Source organism: Acomys russatus, chromosome 30 (genome assembly GCF_903995435.1).
Source record: "Acomys russatus chromosome 30, mAcoRus1.1, whole genome shotgun sequence".
In the NCBI taxonomy this organism is placed as follows: Eukaryota; Metazoa; Chordata; class Mammalia; order Rodentia; family Muridae; genus Acomys; species Acomys russatus.
This window is the reverse complement of record NC_067166.1, coordinates 32,491,346-32,511,215: the sequence shown is the minus strand read 5'-3', so window position 1 is coordinate 32,511,215 and position 19,870 is coordinate 32,491,346. Positions and strand designations below refer to the sequence as shown.

The following is a 19,870-nucleotide window of genomic DNA, read 5'->3' as shown; positions in this document are numbered from 1 at the left end:
TTTTTTTTTTTTTTTTTTTTTTTTTTTTTTTTCATTATGCAAAAAAATGAGATACTTTTAACATCTCACAGGATTATTCTTGTGAGGATTAAAGGTCTTTTCTGTGCAATTATGAGGTACCTGGTACTGACGGGAGGGGAGGAGATAAAGTGCCTGCTAGAGGTGTTTTCTGTTGTCGCTGTTGTATGGTCAGTTGACGAAGTCGGCCTCTGACTCCCGTGACTCTTAAGCTTGCTTCTCTTGCTTTTATGCTGAGAAGTCAAAAGCTGTACCCAGTTGAAGGAACTTTGATAGGAGCGCCATTAGATCTGAAGTTCATCTGCTTTAGCTGCCTTCAGGCCGAGCTTCTGGCTGCCAGTAAAGGAGTCATCTCTGCTGTCCCATCAAGATCTCCTGTTTAGTGTGTGTTCTGCGTGGTGCGTGCCTCCTTGAGAGCAGCCCAACTCTTTTTAAGTATTTGTGTGATATCACACCCAAGTTAACGGTGCTACCCACTCAGACATGATCCCTGGCTGTTCATTTCCTATAGGATAAAATTTGGTAAGACTTTAGTATAAAGTTAACATGATCCAAGAGGGTATTAGCTAATCCTACTTTTCCAAATATTGAAAACTGCATAGTGTAAATCAGCCAGCACTTTATCCTCACAGAACCCCTTCTTTCTCAAATTATCAGGATTGAGCAACCCCGCTGCTTTGTGCTCCCTGCCTCTGAGAAGTCCCTCTTAACCTTATAGCAAAATCCTATTCACACTTAGCTGGCACTGCTGACCACTTTCTTAAGTGCCACGTAAGTAAAATTTTTAGAGTTACAGTAGGAGAACCTGTGACAATAAACATTTGCCACATGAAAGATCAGTGTCCTTCTAAAGTTTTTGTCTTATTAGGGGGAAACCACCCACCTTATTTGATCCAGCACAAGGAGCACATTAATATGTGGTGCAAAACGATTGATAAGCATGAGAAACTAAAAACAGGGTTCAATCAACTCCTATAAACAAATTTTAGTAGATGGACAGTTACATTGTTTCTGGGCTTCCATACCATGTAGCTGATTGTTTCTTTCTTTCTTTCTTTCTTTCTTTCTTTCTTTCTTTCTTTTTTCTTCCTTTTCATGTTTGTTTTTATTTCTTTTTATTTATTTCTTTTATTTTTTACATATACATTTATATTATTTCACATATATACAATAAAGTACCTATAACAAGAATAACCATGACACAATCAGGTATTATATAAATGGTATATTCTTAGTGTTTTGGCTATTTGTATTTGACAGCCTTGAAGAAAACATCTTTCCTCTCTTGGTGCATCTAAAATTCTGAATAAAAATCAGTCTCCATCACATCTTAATCATTATCAACTTAAAACAACTATCTAGACCTAAAACCATTGGCCACCAAAATGTAACAATGATCCAAATATAAAAGTTTTGCAAGTAGCATAAAGAGGAGAAGCCCTCAGTGTTTAAATTTAACAAGTCACTCATTACATTTTCAGTTGACACCTCCTGTTCCCTAGTAACTCATCTCTTAGTGTCATTTCTGAGTAATTTCTAATTCTCTAGATTACTCTGTCTGTTTCTCCAATGTATGAAACATTATATGAATGAACTGCCATGTAGTATTGCTGACCCTAATCACACCAGAAATTCAGAGACGAGTCGATTCAACATAGACTGAAGTTATCTGAAAGGCATCATGAAAGAGTTGCCACTAAAGCTGATCCTTAAAAGACAAATTTGAATTAAAAAGGAAAGTGAGCACTGCCAGTCGTAGAGCTAGCAGAGCAAAAATTCGGGCATTTTCAGAGGAAGTGAGCTTGGCTGTGGCCATGGGAAATTAGGTTAGACAGCAAGTCAAGTACGGAAAGTCCTAAGAGACAGGCAGCGCTCTGACCCAACTGTATGAAACAGTACATGAAAAAGAAACAGAGAATAGAGCAGAAGGGGCACTTTAGAACGATGCTCCCAGGTGCGCTGGCCAGCCTCACACATGGACACAAAAGTTTGCATACAGCTCAGCTTCTTGAAGCTCAAGGTAGGGACGTGAAGAGGAATCTTTCAGCTAGGGAATAGAAGAACGGATGGAGGATTTTGAATGACTTAATCAAATGAGGATTGAAGCCTATATAAAAATGATGGCAATAAAAAATTCAAACAGGCATTTTTAAAAAAGGAAAATTGGACAAGATTTGGTATTCTTGTAGGATACAGAGATGAAGAGATGTGGGATAAGACTGCCTGTACATGAACTGGACTCAGGCCTAAAGATTAGTTTCAGCTTTGTGCTTATTAGCATTATGTGTTTTTATTTATATTTGAAAGTCACACACACATACACACACACACACACACACACACACACACACACACACACACACACACACACACACACACCTCACAACACCTAAATGTCTAAATAGAAGCAAGCTGTAGAACTCTGGGCTCAGACGGCGCTCAGGTGAAGCTCCGTGCAACAAGACCAAGTGCCTGCCTCAGAACTTCTTCAGCCAGGAGGGTGTTCTCTGGATTTACAACTTCCTAAAATAGGAGTGAGCAGAAGCAAATGAAGCAGAAAAGTGTTTTTAAGTTAACTGTGGGGGGTGGGGGGAAAATAGCACCACACTTCAAGTCTTGACTAGTTACACTCATGTTGATGTTTTTACATAGTACACCTATTTTACACACTTGTGGAAGGAGAGGTGGAATCTGTTATCCTTTGTGCAAGTTATATCATGAAAACTTAAATTGTTTTATATGAGACAATGTTTTTTTAATCAAACGACACTATTAAAAAAAAGGTTCATTGGACTCTTAAGTTGGTCTGTACCTCATTTTCCTAGAATCTATAATCAGGAAATCCATTTGCCATACTTTATAATTTCTGTCCTTTTAAGTGGTCAGAAGCATGTGACATCTGCATACGGTCACATCTAAATTGATAATTGTCCGAGTGGAGTATAATTTTAAACCATAGTATCAAGAAAGCCGAATCTGTATATTAGAAGGCCGTTGAGAGGTGGTGTTTCCCCACCTCCTGGGCCCCTGAATTTAGATGTGGCCGTGCTCTCTGCTGAACTTATCTTAAGGTGGGACAGCAGCCTCCACACAGGCCAAAGTATTCTGAGTGAGGAGGAGGCTGTGGCTTCCCAGCCAACTTAAATGCAGGCTCTTCATAGCAACAAGCCACACACATGTATTCATCATTGATTTCCAAATGATAGGTTTCAATATCACTGGTCTAGGGTCCACAGTCTCACATTCCTGAATCTATATTATGCCAGAAGAATAACAATTTGGTGGCTGGAAACAGAAATGGTTATTATACGGTTCCAAAATGCTAGCTGGCACAATATGCTAAAAATAGCAGAAATTCACTCATAAAAAATAGAATTTATTTGTTCATAAAAATAACTTTATGTTCTAAAAATATAAGTGTAAAAAGTGTCATCGTCGCTGAGCATATTTTATACTTGGTGTGTAAACACCTTAAAACCATGTAACTAATCTTCTAAATGGCATAATTTCCAAATAACAGCAAATGTTTCAAGAGAGGCATAGAATGTCTTTTTAATTCAGCATTTTTTTTTTTTTTTACTTCTGAGCTATTCACTGAGTGAAAAACCATGTATGTTTCTTCTGTCCCTCCCTCCTGCTGCCCCAAATCACTGTTTCAAAATGTGGGCAGAAAGACCTAGGCTTTTTTGGGAATGTCTCCGAGTTTACCATAGAAAATGTTTTCGAAGTGATTTTTTTTGCACAGCCTTTCCATTTTCTCACCCCAGGCCTCGTGTGCATCCTATCTCGGGACAGCACATTTCACGAGCTGGTTTTACTTCCTTTTAGCAGAATTAGTCCTCCATGCAAACCAGCATCGGCCTCTGCCCAGGCAGCTCTTTAGTTTCCGCTCCTCTCTTCATGGTTCACTGCACTGCTTAACTGACACTTCGTCTTCTTCTTTTGAAATTACTCGGCTAATTTTCCATTTGATTGTTTATTTAAACCAGATCTCACAGATGCCTAACATGTACATGACACATGTAACTTGCCATTGTCTGTCTGAACTGCAGCAGGCAGGAACGCATGCTGCAAATATTTCTTGGTTTTCTTTCCTTTTAGGAGACTCTAGAATTCAATCCAAGGCCCTAAGAAGAGCAATGACCCAGGGGAAACACATTAAATGCAGAACTCCTCTGAGTAGCCTAACTTATCCACCATTTTCCTTAGGGAATATAATTTGTTTACACTTCTCCTGGTGAGAAAAAGTAAATTTATTGCTTCATATACGAACTTTTACCACTGTCCAAACGAACTGTAACAGATAATTTGGGTTTTGACATATTTAACTAGCTATAATTTAGCAACTTTTTTGATGTTTTATTATACAAGACTAATTTACATTCAAATTCAGTACAAATTTATTTGAAAAACTACTTTGTGGTGGATGCATGTTTGGGAGGTGTTTCATTTGTTTTATTTTCATTTTGCCCCAAGAAACATGTTAGTTTTTATTCATAATCCAGTTGTAAGATTTATTCTTGCAGTTTTTATATACTCAGCCTATTTATTTACCCATAAAACAAGACAGGCTAGGAAGAACAAGTGTGCTTTGAGCCATATGCCCCAAATGTATTTGAATCCAAAAAGTACAGGTAGAGGAACAGTTTAGGGAGAAAGGAACTAACATGGGGTTGAGGGGACAGGAGAGGATGAATATGTGTCAAAGTATATTGTATACATGTGTGAGCGTGTCAGCATTAAATTATTACTTTGTACAATTAGTATTCACTTGGCAAAAGGTTCCTATAAGTGTGTCCTTGGAGTATTCCTGTGCTTTCCCTTCCTCTCATCTCTATGGGAAGCCATTGCGATAGGCTCAAGAGTGACCCACACGGCTAGGCTCTCCTAGACTCACGCTCTCTGGTGCCTATAGAGGTCTGACACAGGGGCAAGTTCTATCTCTCTTCTGAGACTCCGGCTGTTCGCCATTTCTACCGTATTATCAAAGAATTTCAGGTCTCCACAGACCAACTTTCATATTTCGGCAAAGAGCACTCTCTTTTCATTGGCTCCTTTGTAAACGGATTCCTTCCGGTTTTCCTAAGGATGCTGGGTAAAATCCTTCCTCAGCCTTCCTCAAGTCACCCAAGTCAACTACATCCTCTTGTTGAAAGGCAAATTAGTTCCTGGCTATTTCTGAACTGAACCCTCATTAGGAAATCTCTTTTCCCACAGAAATTGAATGATGTATCACCTATATTATCCTACAGGCATCTTGCCCTGGTTTGTTTGTTCGACAAGCATGCACTGCTGGGCCTGGAGAGATAGCTCAGTGGTTAAGAGCATTGTCTGGTCTTCCAGAGGTCCTGAGTTCAATTCCCAGCAACCAATGGTTGGCTCACAATCATCTATACTGGGATTTGATGCCCTCTTCTGCCATGAAGGCAGTTCACTGTATACATAAAATAAATAAATAAATAAATCTTTTAAAATAACAACAACAACAACAAAGTAAGTGGAGATTGCTGTAGTACAAAGAAATTTCAGAGCCTTCCAAGGCTGTAGCCCTCCTCACTGAGCAGTGCATGGTCTCATCCTTCAGGTTGTGTTTTGTAACTGTCTCCTTTAGTGATTCTATGGAAACAACTGGCTAGTTTTCTAGGGAGCATAATATAGCAGTGGGGTTCAGGAAACCAGCAGATAGCCTTTCTGAGTCGGCTCTTACTCCACTGCGGGTTGCCTTTCCTACCAACTCCTTAAGCTATTTCTACCAGGGGTAGCTTGTTTTAAGCATGGAAAACGATGGCTTTCAAATGCCCACTTTGTTAGTGGGAGGCAAAATATCAGATCCTAAAAGAGCCTTAAGTCTTCACAATTAGTGACAATGTCCCCTGTGTCTGAATGAGTCAGCATTTCACTGGGGGGCGGGGAGGGGGGAGGGAGAGGGAGGGGGCGGGGGATCACAGCTTCAGCGCCTGAGGACTGTCACTTTTGAAGATTTTCGTGAGCGGGAAATCTTGCAAGGCTCCAGGCTGTGTGATGCACTTGGTTAGGAGGGTAAACTAGATGCAAGAAAGGCCGTGGAGAGACAGCGTTTAGTCAGAGCAGACTGAGCAGTGAGATGTCGCGCAGCTCTCCCTCCTCCCGCCTACCCTAGAAATTACAGCCTTGCTGCCTTGCCCCTTCGCCATCTAAGGACACACAGACACACAGAATAAAACCCAAACCAACAAACTGAAAGAGTGAGTCACTCCAGCCCGACTGCCACCAAACTAGTCAATTAAAGTGCAGGACCAGTTCTGCCCTTTTCTTAGATCCTGAACTGGCTGTCTGACTTTCTTCCGGGGATGGGGGGAGTACTAATTTTTTTTTTTAAAAGTATGTGATAGGCAGATTTCTGATCAAGCTAACAAAGATCCACTCTCTTATGAAAAAGGTTTGTAATAGTCTTTCAGAGGTATATGAAACAATTGACAGAGGACAGTCAGCCAGCCCTCATGTGTTTGTATGTATGTAAGGCTCACGGTGAGGCGTTCCCTTTTCTCTCACACAGGCTATTCTTGTAAAACACGCTTGAGTCTAGATCACCCCCTGAGTTCTGCCACTGTTTTGTCTTTAACAGGGAATGGATATGGCAACCCCCGAAACTCACCAGGTCTGCTGGTCTCACCTGGTAACTTGAACAAGAATATACAAGCCAAATCTCCTCCCCCTATGAATCTAGGGATGAATAATCGTAAGCCAGATCTCCGAGTTCTGATTCCGCCCGGCAGCAAGAGCACGATGCCATCCGTGGTAATGCCCAGCCCCTTTCTTACTACATGTCAACAATATCTTATCTGTGTTTACTGTTTGTCTAGATAATAAATTCTTGTGTCATCCCAGAAAATTAACACTATTGACTAAGGGTGTTTTTAATCCTATTATTGGGGGCTGTAGTAGCTGATTTTAAATTTTCCTTTTCTATATGTGAAAAAGAATCTAATAAACTCTTCTTCAGGATTGTTTCTCTGGAGTAAGAAATATCATTTCTTCCTAAGGCTCACAGTTTGTACTTAGAATATGAACAAATCATATTCCATAAGAAGAGCAATTATGAGACATTTCATAGAAGAATTTTTACATCACTGAGCTATTTGCATTCTCAGGTGCTGACAGTGAAAAATACTTTCCCTGATTCCTAAATGAAATTTCTTATATTAATTGGAAATCCCTTTCTTAGGTATCACTTCTTTAATATCTAATATATCATATGTCCTTGCACGTTGTCTCAGTTCGTCTTTGCCTATTGCATTTAATGAAAATTACTAATTCTCAAAAATTTGAGAGCCAGTGTTACATTTTATATCAAAAAATATGGTGGCATACTTTTACAGGAAAGTATAGAAATGTAAAATATAAATTTAAGCGTATGCACGTTCTCATGCTGTATCAGTTTTTTGTTCATGAGACTCAGGCCTATAATAGAAAGAATTTTATGGTATCAACTCAAGAAAAATAGGTTGGTAAGTAGATAATAGATAGATAAGTAGATAGATAAATGATAGATAGATAGATAGATAGATAGATAGATAGATAGATAGATAATGGGAGGACACAAGGAATGGGATAACAATTGAGAAATAATCTGAATAAATTAATTAAATAAAAAAATTTAAAAGATAGATAGATGTTAGATAATAGAAGATGATAGATAGATAGATAGATAGATAGATAGATGACTAAGTGTTCTCCAAATCAGCAATACTGAACAGTCAGAACATTTACAGCAAAAATTTAGCAAAAAAATTTAAATTATACTACGAACACTTCTTTCTATTTTTTAGAATTCTCTCCTCTGAGCCATGCTTAGGAGTAAAATAGTCGTATGAACTTATTGGGCTGTTTATTATATAACTATTTTGAGTATCTAGTCAAAATCCAACAATATGTGATATTCCCTTCAGAAAAGACTGGGTCTAGTAAATAACCCCACCACCACCACCACCACAGTGATGCAGTCAGTGTGGACCAGCCATGGCAAGCAGTGTCTCTCAGCAAATTTATCCCACATCCCTTAAAACTGGCACATTCCCTTGGATTCTGCCAGTGACAGATCAGCTCCCTCTCTGGCTGTCAGCTGTGACTCCTAGTCCCAATAACAAGTAGGGCTTAAAGTACAATCCTGTTATTCTTTGATCAAAATATAATAGTAGATCAATGAACAGGAAGACACTGACCTGTACTGAAAACCAGACAGATTGTCCTCACGTTTGAGATGAACACCTCACTAAGGGAGACAAAGAGCGCCTTTGTTAAGGAGTTGTCTTTGGCATCTGGTTTGTAAAGCTGTTGAAAGTGTTGTGTCTGTCAGAAGATGCTTCTCCTTTTGCTGAAGAGATTTTCACAGTTATAAATATTTACAGACATTAATTAATAAGCTCCTTCCCTCCTTCCCCATGCTCTCAGTCTGAGGATGTGGACCTACTGTTGGTAAGTGGTAAGGATATTTCCCTTGGAGGGCGTGTTCCGGAAGACAACGAAACTTACTTTAGTGAGAGGTGTTAGCTGTGATCAGATTTTAAAACTGATCTTACTGGATGAGTTTAAACACCATTAATTTCTAGGATCACTGACAGGTGAAAAAGAATATCTGTTTTTTTATAGGCCTTTTTTCTCTGTCGCCATCTTTTATCTGGAGGTCATACTTTAAATATTAAGACTGAACTTACTATAACATCCAAATACAAAAATACTCCTTTAGTTATTAAACATTAAAATATGCATTTTACAAGATTTAAAACACTCTTATTTTAAGCATATGCATCTTTTACCTCCTTGCTGTAAGGAGTTAAATACTGGCTTTAGCTACTTGCCACCTTTTTGCAATGAAGTTTAGAAGCAGAAGAAAGTGGTCAGAGCACCACCTGCTGGTTAGAGTATAGCATGATCCCTATAGCTGTCAGTTCTGCGGTACATAGAACTGACTGATCATAAAACACACCGTGGATGATTTTAATTTTTTTTAAATTTGCATTTGAATAAAAACTGAAACAATAGCAGTACAGTATACATATTTCATCAGTTCTCAACATAGTCTGTTTTTACCCATAATAAAGCTATGGTACTTGTTACTAGTTCAGTTGCCTAGGAGATACTGATGTAATGGGTTACCATGGCAACAGCTGGTCTCTTGAAGGATTGTAAATGATAGGGTTGGCAGAGTTCATAGAGACACATGTTAAATGATTAATTTCATGAGCTTTGTACCAACTTATTTCTTTATGTGAAAAACTAATAGTGAGACCTAATATTTTTAACTTTTAAAAATCTGTCATCAATAATGTCTTTTTATTTACTTTAAAAGAATCAAAGGATAAATAACTCCCAGTCGGCTCAGTCATTGGCTACCCCAGTGGTTTCCGTAGCAACTCCTACTTTACCAGGACAAGGAATGGGAGGATATCCATCAGCCATTTCAACAACATATGGTACTGGTGAGTAGCTTTGCTATGTGCAAATATTACAGTAAACACTTCTTTAAAAAGCATATTTTAAGAGTTCTTTTCTTTACCCTGTAGGGAGTTTTTGTGGTGTCTGTGTCCAGAATGCACTGTACCAATACCTGTATTTTATTTTATTATCTACAATGCTCCTTTTAAGTGCGCATTAGCTTTATTTACCCAAACTGAATTCAAGTTTTCAAAGCAGCTGAGCTACTATTTCTTTAGTGTAATAGAACTCTCATTTTCTTGAGATTTTTAAATTTAAGAAAATATTTATAGACCACAAAACTAGTACATACTTTACACTTTTAAACAACGTTAGGGTAATACGCTGTCACTGCAGGAGCCATTCCTTTGAATCTTTTGTGGCATCCTTACTTGGGTGAATACTATTTTTCTTTTTAAATTAAAAGTATCCCCGGTGCTTTATTCCCCTCTTCCCTTGAATCAAAAACTGACCCAAGTATGTTTTAGAAGTTGAGGATGTTTAATTTTTGCTTAGCATTTGACAGTTACCAAATTAAGAGTTTCACCTTGCTGCCTTCTTCACTCCTTTATCTAGAGTACTCACTGAGTAGTGCAGATCTCTCATCACTGTCCGGTTTCAACACGGCCAGTGCGCTTCATCTTGGCTCGGTAACTGGCTGGCAACAGCAGCACCTACACAACATGCCACCATCTGCCCTCAGTCAGTTGGGGTAAGCAATATTTATATGTCTTATATTATAACCAGAGACTGCATTCTTAAATGATAGAGGCCCGTCTTTGACGATGTGCTGTCATATCCATTAAAGGGCATAAAAGATGATGTCCCTGCAAGCTGCTTTCAGACCACACGTTTCAAGTGGCTCAAATGGTCCTTCCCATGTTTCCTAAGCGAGGGGGGAAGCATTAATAGTTAGGTACAATCTATCAGGCTTTCCTTAATGCTCAAGACCCCGTTTCCCTCCACTTCTGTCACGGATGGAGGTTTCAGTTAGATCTCTGACATTTTATGGATATTTTGAAGGTGTTTGTAGTTATAATTTTTTAAGCTTTGGGGCTAAGGTTCTCAGCACCAATGATGTAATTTCCTCGAATATTAACCTAACGTTCATAGAGTCAACTATTGAACCTCTATATAGGCTTTAAATATGTATAATATATTCATAGTATACTTATCTAGTATAGCCATTGCATTAAAATATATGCACAAATACTAATTAGCACATGCAATACTAATTACTGAATTTCGAGTATTAAAAATAATTGTTGGTTTTTTTTTTTTTTTCAAAGTATGTATCTTTCTGCCCCCTTGTGGTAGCTTTGAGATATGTCATTGTCACATAAATGACTTCTGTCATTTATCTATGGAAGAGTTCAAACTCTCAGGTGCCCTGAATCCACAATTGACATTTCTTCTTATAAGAGTTAAACCAAATACCTCACTTTAATTTGAACGAATAATTCCAGAACTCAGTTAGTCTTCAAAAGAAAATAGGACATAACTGTTTAAACATGAATTTTCATATTTTAGAAACACCCTGCATACCCACCCCACTTTCGGTTTTCTACTGAGCCGTTTTAGTTACCAATTAGTAATGTTAGTTGCCTACTCTTGTACGTGTGTGCCTAGGGAAGTCTACTGATTCAAATAAAGGTCACTACCTGGTTAATCTCACCGTTCCTGCTCTTCTCTCCCTCCCCCACTCAGCCAATCAACAGTCAGGACTTGCTGTGGCCATTCCACCCACTAATCCCTGTTAGGGAAAAATCTAGCCTTCCATGTGCACAACAAAACAAATTACCATGGCATTATGGTTGTGCTTTCTTGAAAGAGTGTTGACATGAAAGACGTATGAAAAGGGTTTGTTTGTTTGTTTTTTTTTTTTTTTTTTTCCCCACAATGAGATCCTGTATAAGACATTTAAATTTTTCCCTCCAGTGCTAATTAGGCAAGTAGATTCTGGTTGCCACAACTTATTCTGGAAATTGTCACGAAGCACATAATATCATCCAGACAATTTTATATATGTATGCACACCACTATACTGAACTTCTTCCTGTCAGTAATAAGAGGAATTGTTCACATCTAGGTTTTCACAAAACCTATCTATCACAGCACTAAATTCTATCTCTCATTGCAAGATATTATCCATGTCACAAAGCCCTAAAGCCAGCCAGATGGCTCCTTGGCTAAAGGTGCTCATCACCGAACCTCGCTAACAACCTTGACAACTACCTGACTTTGATTGCTGGTACCCACATGGTGGAAGAAGAGAATCACCAACTGTAGGCATCCATGCGCTGGCACTCGTACCCAGAATAAATCAGCACACGATAAACATTTAAGTCGTGTCATGGCATTTGAGTACCACTCTTCTTTTGCTTTTTTAATCATGAGGTTACACATATACTTGTTATTTTGGCCATGCTCACCGTCTGGAACATAATCCTCTCCTATTCTTCAGTGAACAGGGAGTGAGTGGTACCCCCCCCCAAGGGGCCAAGGATTCCATCTCCCCCACCCCATCATTTTCTTTCAAAACCACAGGAAGAATGTGCACAGTTTGAATTTTGTCGGAGATGCAGCTGTCCCTCACCACTTTGCTAAGACCTCAGCCTGACGGCATGGCCCCATCTGTACACTTTACAGGCAGTGCCATGGCCCCCTCCTCTCTCTCACCGTACACTTTCCTCCTTCTCTCTCACACGGGCTTTTTGTGAGGCATCTTCAGATGAGCTGGCTCGTCTTCTTACCAACTGTTTTGTAGAAAACCCCAGGTCATAATGTTTCTGTAAAGGAAAGTATAAAAACAGAGAATAAATGAGGGAAAGGGATAGGTATGTTTTCCAAGTCGAACAGTCTCACGGACTTGAGCCTCGGGCTTATATTCTTTGGGGACTTACTGTATTTTAAGCAAAGAATGAGAAAGAGTTTAGCTCCACTGAAGTCAATGCTCCTAGAAGCCTACAATGGCTATTTTAATTCTCTCTCAAATTTACAAAAGTATAATAGAACTCTTCCTATTTGTCTGTGAAAAACTTTGCTCATTTTGTCCTTTACAGCATTGTCAGCAAAGCTAGGCTTTATAAGCTATGTAACATTTATTTTATATATCGAGGTAGGTGAGAAACATACATTATTTTTATATAGGAAGAGACATGCCTGGCAGAGAACTTACAGTTTTAGGGAAACAAACCTTGACTTTCAGATGCTTGTTTGATTACTGTCTAGAGGAGGCCAGCCTGCTTTCTGGACAATATTTCCCAGAAAAGGGACAGTATTTTCTTTGTTGATGATGAAACTCAACAGATATGAGGGGGCTAGGCTCAAGGATTGGTTGTAGTTTCATCCTAGTCTACTCTATATAGTAAGTGCCAGGCCATCAAGGGCTACATAGTGAAACCTAGCCTTAAAAAAGTGAGGCTCAGGGGTTGGCAAGCAGATGGCTCAGCAGCTAGAATTGTTTATTGGTCTTGCAGAAGACCCAGACACCCATGTCAGGTGGTTCACAACTATCCATAACTCTAGTTCCTGAGAATCCAACACCCTCTTCTGGCCTCCCCCAGGCAGCTGTACACATGTGCAGAAACACACAGAGACAGGCACACACATAATTAAAAGTAAAATGAATCTTAAAAAAAAAAAAAAAAAAAAAAGTTTAGGCTCCAGTGAGCGTGAGGTGCACACCCATAATCCCAGCACTTAAGGAGGCTGAGACAGGAGGATTACAAGTGTGAGGCCAGCCTGGCATACGTGATGAGACTGTCTTACAGAGGCAGGAAATGGTGACAATAGTAGGAAAAACTAATTTTTCTTAGGGTGACAGAGTGAGAGGACTTAAATAACACTATCCATATTTTATTTTTCAGCAACTTAAAGGAAAGGTAGTTTTCTCACCTTAAAATCCTGTGTAGTAGTGCCAAGCATGGTGGTGCACACCTTTAATCCCAGCACTTGGGTAGCAGAGGCAGGCAGATCACTGTGAGTTCAAGGCCAGCTTGGTCTACAAAGCAGATCTAGAACAGCCAAAGCCAGTCTAAGACAGCCAAGACTACACAAAGAAACCCTGTCTCGAAAAACAACAACAACAAAAAATCCTGTGTAGAAGATCAGAAGTAGCACAAAGGATCCACATACCTGACCCCTGACTGCTGACCCCTGACCCCTCCCGCCTCTCCCTTGGTCACCCACTCAGGCCTACAGTCTCACGATTACCTCTGGCTATATTTTTTTTCCCAAGAACAAGCTAACAGATAGAGCTAAAGGATGGTTAACACTGCTTTCTCTTGTCAAGAAGCTACTACTTCGCTAGCAGAGATTAGCCTGTCTGTGTTGCATTCTTTAGGACAGAAAAACAAAGTGGAGACTAAGAATCCATTTATATTTCTGTGCTGTAGATTTGGTTCTGACAGCTAGACGCCTCAGACAAGCTTGTGTCCATGTGTACTGTCCAATGAACTCCTACCACCAGATGAGCTGTTCCACCCATACAAAAGAATCACCAACAATTGCTCCATCTTTTGTGGGGAACAAGATGCAGCTAAACTTCTGCATGACCATTGATATTGGTAACCGAAACAAATAAAAAGATAATCCAGCCTTTTGATGACAAAGACACATCATTTTGCTCCAACTACTTTTAATTTAATTTTTGCAAACAAGTCACCTATGTGACCCAACTCAGCAAGTTTTTAGAACTTTCCCATTCTCTTGTATTTATTTAGAGATGAGCAAGTTAAAATGTCAAAGAGTGAAGAAAAGTATTTATTGATATGCTGTGTCATTTCCAGGCACCTAATTGACATGCATTATGAAGGACTTGTATGATCCACAGCAGAAGCATTTAATTAAATGTTAGTGAAATGGGTTTTCTTACCCAGAGCCAGGAAAACTCTTTCTTCTAGAAATCAAAAGAGGATTTCTTCAAACATCAAAATGAATCATTAAGTAACTTGAAACCAGTGTAAAATAGTGCACCACTATTGGGGGGCCTTTGAAATACAGGTGGTCTTCTGTCTCCTATCTTACTATACTCTTGATTTAAAGAGGGTTTAATTAAAAGTCTTAGAAAATTCGAGAACTAATATAGACTAAAACAATAAGCTTCAAAAATAAATAGTTCCACGTATAAACAAAGACTGAAAAACCATATGCACTGGGACTCAAATTGTCAAAAAAAAAGGGGGGCTCATTAACGCACCAAAGAATTCTCCTTTATATGGTCCTCCATGCTAGCTCATCTATTAATAAGAAGCAGCGGAAAATAATTCCTTGCCAGTAGGTGGTGCTTTTGTATAAAACATTACTCAAAGATACACTCGTTTCTAACTAATTGTCTATCTCTGTACATCTTAATCCTGTGTCACATCTCCCAAAAGGCTAGGCCCAAGTTATCCCACAATTTTCTTTGAAATACACTCGCACTGTTGCGCGGTATTCAAATGATATTTGCTGACATCTAGTCTTCTCCATTAGAAAGCAGCATTAAGTGTGCATACACGAATGGGTAGGCTTGCTTTCTTTTGTTTAAAATTGGTGTGCCTCTACAGAAAACGATTTTCTGAGTATCCCACTTTTGAGGACAGTTGCATCAGATTGTCTCTGGCTGTGGATGTCAGTGCCATGAGAAGCAAGAACTAAACCAAACCAAAACAAAACACTGAACTTGATGCAAGCAAGGTGACCGCAGTTTACCCTGATCAAAGCCCCTGATTGCCAATCTACACTACAAGGCTTAAGGCTTTTCCCTCTAGAATATCAAGGGTCTGAAGTCTCCCACTCTGAGAATCAGTTTAGGAGCACAGTCACAGCACACTCTTTCCTTCAGAAGCAACAGATGCACCAATTAACATTAGCTATAAATAAGAAAGGTGCTGTCCTAAGTATTGCATCATTACTATGCCTAATCGTGGTCAGGCGAGAGGAATCGGAGACTACAGACCACAGTTTCAGCCTATACAACTGCAGAGGATAAAGGAAGTCCAGTTACGTATCTGTTTTAGTGAGATAGATGATCTTAAACCAACATCTAAAGGTTCTGCAGATGACATTCATTCTATTTCCCCTCCCTCCTCCTCCCAAGCCTTTCATGGGTTTTGTGTGTGTGTGTGTGTGTGTGTGTGTGTGTGTGTGTGTGTGTGTGTATAAAATATTTGATGTCTTCTGTTCATTTGAAATTCAAACTGTTCATTTTCCCTTGGTAGTATATAACTCCCCTTGTATGGGCCGATTAGTTGAAGGGAGAGAGATTTTATAGCACCAATAAGTTTCTAAAAGTAATTCCAAACACAGGTCATTAGTAAACTGAGAGAGGCTCATTCAAAGTCCAACACCATCTTCCAAGGCTTTGAAAATTAAAGACTGGAAACAGTATAGGGAAAACTTGCATGAAATGACTTTTGTATCGTGCCTTACTGCCTTTATGAAAAGGGGAATCTATCCGGTTACAGAGTCTCTTAGGAGCTAGAGATGACTCCTGAGGCCTGGGGGAGTTAAGTAGCCTGTTTAAACACCAGGCAGAGACATTTCTCTACAGCTCTAGGCAGTGACGCCCCTTAGTGCCTAGCGGGCGCTTCTCGCTCGGGAGCGTGCACTAGAGTCTCTGCAAGTCTTTAAGCTAATGTGTTTGTAATGTTGAGTTCCTGGGGCCTGCAGGCCTCCTCCGTCTGTAACTGGGTTTCCTTTCCTCCTACAGAGCTTGCACTAGCACTCATTTATCTCAGAGTTCAAATCTCTCCCTGCCTTCTACTCAAAGCCTCAACATCAAGTCAGAACCTGTTTCTCCTCCTAGAGACCGTACCACCACCCCCTCGAGATACCCACCACACACGCGCCACGAGGCGGGGAGGTCTCCTGTTGACAGCTTGAGCAGCTGTAGCAGTTCCTACGATGGGAGCGACAGAGAGGATCACCGGAACGAATTCCACTCCCCCATTGGACTCACCAGACCTTCGCCGGACGAAAGGGAAAGTCCCTCTGTCAAGCGCATGCGACTCTCTGAAGGATGGGCAACATGATCACATTACTACTTAATAGTTTTTTTTTTTTTCTTGCAGTGTGTGTGTGTGCTATACCTTAATGGGGAAGGGGGGGGTCGATATGCATTATATGTGCCGTGTGTGAAAAAAAAAAAAAAAGTCAGGTACTCTGTTTTGTAAAAGTACTTTTAAATTGCCTCAGTGATACAGTGTAAAGATAAACAGAAATGCTGAGATAAGCTTAGCACTTGAGTTGTACAACAGAACACTTGTACAAAATAGATTTTAAGGCTAACCTTCTTTTCACTGTTGTGCTCCTTTGCAAAATGTATGTTACAATAGATAGTGTCATGTTGCAGGTTCAACGTTATTTACATGTAAATAGACAAAAGGAAACATTTGCCAAAAGCGGCAGATCTTTACTGAAAGAGAGAGCAGCTGTTATGCAACATATAGAAAAAATGTATAGACGTTTGGACAGACCCGGCAAGGGGTGGCCACTGGTAAATGCTAGGAACATGCACGGTCACCTACCATCGGAGCACGCTCACAAACCTGCAGGCATATCATTGGCGTATGGCACTCATTCAAAAGGATCAGAAACCATTCAAAGAGGACCATACCTACTTTAAGAGAAAAGAAAAGTGTGGCGTTTGAGAGCAAAAGTATTTAATTAAATAAATAAATCTGGGTCTGCATCTCTTATTAAATAAAAATATAAAAAATATGTACATTACATTTTGCTTATTTTCATATAAAAGGTAAGAAAGAGTTTGCAAAGCATTTGTGGCTTTTTGTAGTTTACTTAAGCCAAAATGTGTTTTTCCCCCTCACTAGCTTCGCTAATATTTTAAACAGTCCTGTAAAAACCCACAGAGGACTTTTTGTATAGAGAGCGCTACCTTAACCCTGAGGCACTCCATGCTTTGCTAACCAAGATACCTGTTTCCTCTTTGTAGAAGTTTTGTTTTTGAAATGTGTATTTCTAATTATATAAAATATTAAGAATCTTTTAAAAATCTGTGAAATTAACATGCTTGTGTATAGCTTTCTAATATATATAATATTATGGTAATGGCAGAAGTTTTGTTTTCTTAATAGCGGGAGGGGGGTATATTTTGTGCAGTCGCACATTTGGAGTAACTATTTTCTTTCTGGTTTCTTTTACTCTGCATACATTTTATAAGTTCAAGGTCAGCTGTCAAAAGGATAACCTGTGGGGTTAGAACATATTACATTGCAACATCCTAAATTGTTTTTAAGACTTCAGCAAACAATTAGCTCAACTGACATCCGTTGTATATACTAATTGGTTTCTTTCAAACTACTTTTTTGTTTTGTTTTTTGTTTTGTTCTTGCATTTTATCAAAAGCAGGGCCCCTTTCAGATCGCTCCATTTCACCACGCATCTCGGAATTCAGTAAGTTCGCATCCTACCTAACTTGCCCATATTCTAAATTTACGTAGTTCATTTTCAGCCTTGAATTTGATGTTTCTTAAGAAAAAAATATATATATGCTCAGAGTAAGGAGCTGTGTCGGAGCACATGGCCTGCAAGCTGGGCCCTAGGGACAAGTGATGTGCGTTTACTTGGTGGATAAGTTACAGATTTCTATAGGAGAAAAATGTGAAAGTCTGGGTGCTGGGAAGGAGGCAAAGAGTTAAAGGATAGTTACTCGTCATCCACCTTAACTGCCCCGAAACAATCTTGTCAGCAGTATAGGACTGTTGAACAGCCTGGTGTGTCAGGACCCCCAATTGTCACTTCTGCATAAAGCATGTATGTCACCTATTTTTTTTCTTCAATAAAGAGATTTAACAGCCATTTCAAGAAATCCCATTTTAAAAGAAACCTTTCTCTATGTCCCTTTTAAAAATTTTTCAACATAATTTAACTCTTGTCTAATATTCGTGTGTAGGGGATTAATTTACAGACCCTTTAAAACGTGAGTGCCATAAGGAGTCAATATATAGTGTTGACGTGATGTTTCAGGCTAGGAGTGATTTCCTGCTCTTGGAATGTGAAGATCTGTCGATTCATCTCCAGTCATCAATACTGGCATACAGAGCAAAAAATCCGGTAATATCAGTTCTGCTAGATCGTGTGTAGGACGTGTTTATCCAGTTTTTTAAATTTCCTTTTACCTGGATAGTTGCTATATGTTTCTCACTGTAAAAGGCTGCCGCTGGGTGGCAGAAGCCAAAAGACCTTATTATTGAGGCTATATTTTTCTTAACTTGATCTGCAATTCATAATTAGACCACAATGCACCTTTGGTTGTATCCGTATAGGATTCTAGCCTGCCTTGTAGTAATGTTTTATATATTAAAAACAAAATAAAGGCATCAATCATTTCATATATATATATATATATCTCCCACCACTGAAGGTAGCCATGGGACATGAAACCTAGTATTTATGCAGAAGCAAAACAGGAAGTCATCCCTACAAACATGCTTAGCTGTACACCTGTTTGCATAGTCATGTATACACACAAACATGCACACACACTGAGGAAGAAAACCAGTCATTACGTCACTCTAGAGTTGATTCCATCTTGACAATTCATGCTTATACCTTAATGTGTATTAAATATGCAAGCATATCACAAATGGTCCTTGTCATTTCAAAATGCATTCGTTCATCCGTATCAATAGAATCTTATCCAGTGGGTGGGAAAGGGTCATATAAAGATATGAAGAAATAGCCATATTAAAATTTTACCTGCCATTTGCCTCAGCAACAAAGCGAACGTGAGTTTCTAGTGCTAAAGACAGAGTGAGCGAATGTGCCCGCAGAAGCCTCTGCTATTTATAGCAGTTCTGACAATAGTTTTTACAAACTCGACAAGAACAGACTCACTTGAAAATGGATGCCAGTCCGTTCCCACTACTGAATTCAAAGCAGTAGCGGACAGCGAAGGGATAATCTAAGTTTGTTAAAAGACTATTTAATGAGAAGCACAATTTCTATTGTGACCACCTTCTATAAACAATCACTGTCTGTCTTTACCCTTCTGCCGTTTCTGTAGCTCACCTTTTATGATATTTGCAAACCTAGTATGGTTTTTAATCATCACAGAAAGCTCTTTGTATCCAGAAGTCTGGGACAGAGCATTATTACTTTACATTACCTGGCCTAGAGTAGCATTTAAGACAACATTCATCATTGCAAGCAGGAGAACCGTAAGTGGCATTTTACATGGCTGCAAGCATTGTTATACCTAATCCTATTAAAAAAAAAAAAAAACCTTTTGGTAACAGGAACCTGAGAAATAGCAGTAATGGCGTTGCAGTACATGCATACTGCACAACCTGTATATTGTACGCATTGATGTGTGGAAACTTTATTTCAACCTTTTTTAAAATTGTGTTTTTTAGTAAAATTGCTTATTTTTTTCCCAAAGGTGGAACTTAACGTT

At 39.1% G+C, this 19,870-nt stretch overlaps 1 protein-coding gene across 14 annotated transcripts in view; it reads left to right on the top strand.

Annotated features, from left to right (window-relative positions):
- The window catches only part of Mef2c (myocyte enhancer factor 2C), a 160,248-nt gene extending 141,724 nt beyond the window's left edge, over positions 1 to 18,524 (top strand). For 6 of the 14 annotated variants that reach the window (XM_051172314.1, XM_051172316.1, XM_051172322.1 and 3 more), the window contains 5 exons: positions 6,623 to 6,795; positions 8,449 to 8,472; positions 9,347 to 9,476; positions 10,048 to 10,183; positions 16,166 to 18,524. In XM_051172314.1, coding sequence (XP_051028271.1) covers positions 6,623 to 6,795; positions 8,449 to 8,472; positions 9,347 to 9,476; positions 10,048 to 10,183; positions 16,166 to 16,487 — 785 coding nt within the window. In that variant the 3' untranslated portion in view covers positions 16,488 to 18,524. The remainder of the gene's footprint in view (positions 1 to 6,622; positions 6,796 to 8,448; positions 8,473 to 9,346; positions 9,477 to 10,047; positions 10,184 to 16,165) is intronic. The other 8 variants (XM_051172318.1, XM_051172327.1, XM_051172323.1 and 5 more) reach the window with 3 other exon arrangements.
- Positions 18,525 to 19,870: the final 1,346 nt, after the last annotated feature.